The sequence below is a fragment of the Euprymna scolopes genome, chromosome 46, assembly GCF_053919585.1.
Source record: "Euprymna scolopes isolate OS-2025 chromosome 46, ASM5391958v1, whole genome shotgun sequence".
NCBI classification, from domain to species: domain Eukaryota; kingdom Metazoa; phylum Mollusca; class Cephalopoda; order Sepiida; family Sepiolidae; genus Euprymna; species Euprymna scolopes.
Genome location: NC_136527.1, coordinates 174,472,471 through 174,475,827, shown reverse-complemented (window position 1 = coordinate 174,475,827; position 3,357 = coordinate 174,472,471). Strand labels below are relative to the sequence as shown.

The following is a 3,357-nucleotide window of genomic DNA, read 5'->3' as shown; positions in this document are numbered from 1 at the left end:
GTCGAATTCAAGCTCCCCAATACGTACCCGATCCTTATACAACTTCTCCCAGTCAACCATAATGTCGGGTGGGACCGGCTGGTCCCAGGATACCTTCAACTTCCACAATTTACTAAGAAGGATCCTACCTTTAATAGTAACAGGGAGCATTAAGCCAAGGGGGTCAAATACAGAGGAATTTACAGACAAAATATCCCTCTTAGAGGATACTGATCTTCCTTCAATGCAAGAACTTACTCGCATTTTGTCAGAGGAGGGGTTATACAAATAGCCCAATACCTTCTCAGTGTCAGAACCGTGGGAGGAGAGACTGTTATCCTGCAACATTCGCTTAGCAAGCACTTCATTGTTGCTACAGCAATTCCTACAGGGAAAATCCACCTTCCCCCATGACAGAAACAGCTTCCAAGTACAGCTGCATCAGAACTTCAGCAGAATTATGAGTTTTCACCAGATTGTCCACATAGAAGTGGCCCAAAAGCATCTCCCTGCAAGGACCAGGAGGGTAATTCTCCACATGATATCGAACCATGTAGCTCAGTATGAAAGGACTGGATACAAAGCCAAATATAAGAGTGTTGTATCTAAAGCAGATCAACTCATCACCCAATCTTAAAAAGAAGCAGAATCTATTTTTGTCACATTGGTCATTCAAACGAATCATTAAAAAGGCCTTCCGAATATCGGCCAGTAGAACATACTGGTTCATCCGAAACCGCAAAAGCAAATCCAGCATGTCAGTGCACATATTGACACCAGAATAAGCGCAGTTATTTAAAGAAGGTTTCCCACCGGTTCTCAAAGAACAATTGAAGACCGGTCTAATCTTGGTCGCGCACTGTAAATCCTGTTTTATCACCGGTCGATGAGGAATCCATACATATTTGTAAAAATCGGAAGGAGTAACCACAATCCTTTCAATTATTCCTTCCTTTTCTTGATCTAAGAAGACCTGACAATAATCCTCGTACAACCCTTGTTCCGTCAGCTTCTTCGATACGCGATTCAAAACTGACAAAGACACCTGATGATTAGCAGGCACCGATTTTAATTTTTCTTCATTCCAAGGCAAACTGACATAGTAAGAGTTATCTATGAAGCGAATGGAGGAGCGAAAGGACTCAATCATATTCTTATCGAAATCACTGAATTCCTCATCAACAATACCTATGGTTTCCAAACTAAACATTTTTTCTACAGTCCTCTCAACAGAAGACTCCTCAAAACAACTGAACGGATCAGTATACACAGACTTGGGGTTCAACGTAAAATATACATGAGTGAGGTCGCACACAGAGTGTTCCTTGACGACTTGAGCATAATTCAATTCCAACCCCTTTTCCAGGTCTTTGGGAGGAGGAGACCCAAAATCCGCCAGATCACCAAACAAAACTATTCCTTGGGGAAATTCCCACACAAGGCCCTCTCTAAACTCCTTTAAATTCATAGGTCCCAAAAACCTAAGCACGTCCACACCCAGTAAGCCATATACAGGCAAAGTGTCATCTCTCAACTCCGAGAAATTAGCAGCCAATTTGACCTGATGTTTCTTAAGGTCTTCTACCACAGAATTCAATCCGTGAACACGAAAAGAAAGGTCCATATCATCATCCACCAAGAACAACACAGAATGGCATGAATTTGGAAACCTCACTTGAAGATTAACTTCCTTCAAGTGTTTAACTTCTTTTCCCAAAAAGGTCTTAATCAGAAACTTACGATCTCTCATGGGAGTATTAATATCAGAAAAGGCATCCAACATTTTTCCAGACAAATAGGATCGCTCACTACCAGTGTCGATAAGGCAGTTGAAAGATACACTTTCACCAGATCCATTATCGACGGCAACCTCAACAACAGGCAGTAACGAAGAGCTATTCAAGTGCCAACAAGCATTAGAAGCAGTAGATTCACCCCCATCAGAAGGACACAGCACTCTACAGTGACCCTTCTTATTACATAGCCAGCACATTCCATACTCCTTACCCTTGCAAATACATGACTCTTCTGCATGAGAAGGGCTCGAGCACTTGCTACATAAGCCAATCTCCTTACACCTCCTCAACCGGGCAGCATGAGAAGGAAAAAACTTGCAGGAATAACCGTTATGGTTATTGGTTCGGCAAAAATTACACTTAAATCCAATCTTAGTAGACTGGATATGAAAATTTTCCAGTGTGGAAGGTTTTTTAGCATCAGGAGAGCCCATGAACCTAGGGGAAAATGTTTTCTTAGGTATACTAGCCACCTTCCGAGGATATGTTTCCTTATTTTTACAAAACTCAATCGTTCGAAATATTTCCGAACTGTGGTCTAGTATGTCTTCCAGGGAAGGGTAATTATTTCCTATTTTATGTATCAACTCAGACCTAAAAAGAGTGGGCAGCTTACTAAAAACAATATGACTTAACAACTTGTTTCCGGGAGAGTTCATCTCCAAGAAATTTAAACTGAAGGAACTATTTAATTCGTGAACCTGAGCCTTAACAGAATTCAAGAACTTCTTTGCTACTAAATTGTTGCTTAACTTCTCTATACCCAATATATGGGAAAAAACAGAATCCACAATGTTGTCCTTATCTAGAAATTCCGACGCGAGAATGTCGGTGGCTATGCGATAGTTTTCCTCAGATATAGAGAGGTGCCGCACCAGTTGAAAGGCGTAGCCAGACAAATGGTTTTTCAACACAACTAACCTCAGGGCGTCATTTTCTAAGTCCACTACGCTATTTTCGAATTCCCGCTGAAAATTAAGGAAGGCTAATATATCGTTTTCTAAATCCTTTTCACTAAACTTGGGACATTCAATTTTGGGCGTCATCCCCAGACGTTTTTCCTTAATAAGAGAGACTTTGTGATTTGCACTATCCCTTACTTCTACCGAAGGCTTGAGTCTAGACAATTTTTCCAACACCTTCACTCGATGGAGAGCGCAATCCCTATTAAATGCCTTAATCTCCTCATCTTCTGTTCCCTCAATTAATTAGGCATTAATAATTTGCTCGTCTAATAAATCCACTGAAGCAATGTAATCATCTATCTGCTTTTTATATAACGTATAACCTACTTCATTTATTTCATCTAATGAGTCTAAAAATTCAAATACAGTTAAGATTTTATCTCTAATAATCTTTCTTTTTTCAAATAACATTGAGGTAGTGGGAGAGGTAGTCATTTTAGAATACTAAACCCCGCCCCTTCTAACCTATCAACGGCTAAATGCTAAACCACTACCCTTTTGGCGCCAAAAATGCCTGTAAAAAAAGGAACAAGAAGCCAAAATGGCCGACGCAGAAACAAAGAAGAAGGAAGGAGGGAGGGGGTACTATCTACGCGATGGACAGCAGCCGGTCATCA

The 3,357-nt window shown here is 40.7% G+C and overlaps 1 protein-coding gene across 1 annotated transcript; it reads right to left on the bottom strand.

Annotated features, from left to right (window-relative positions):
- Positions 1-364: 364 nt before the first annotated feature.
- Positions 365-1,972, bottom strand: LOC145270284 (uncharacterized). Its single transcript, XM_080125927.1, has one exon. It carries the CDS (start codon positions 1,970-1,972, stop codon positions 365-367), a length of 1,608 nt encoding a protein of 535 aa, XP_079982053.1.
- Between the last annotated feature and the right edge of the window lie 1,385 nt (positions 1,973-3,357).

Excerpts from the sequence above, each read along its gene's own strand:
- LOC145270284 (XM_080125927.1), bottom strand. The coding sequence starts at position 1,972 with ATGTGCTGGCTATGTAATAAGAAGGGTCACTGTAGAGTGCTGTGTCCT.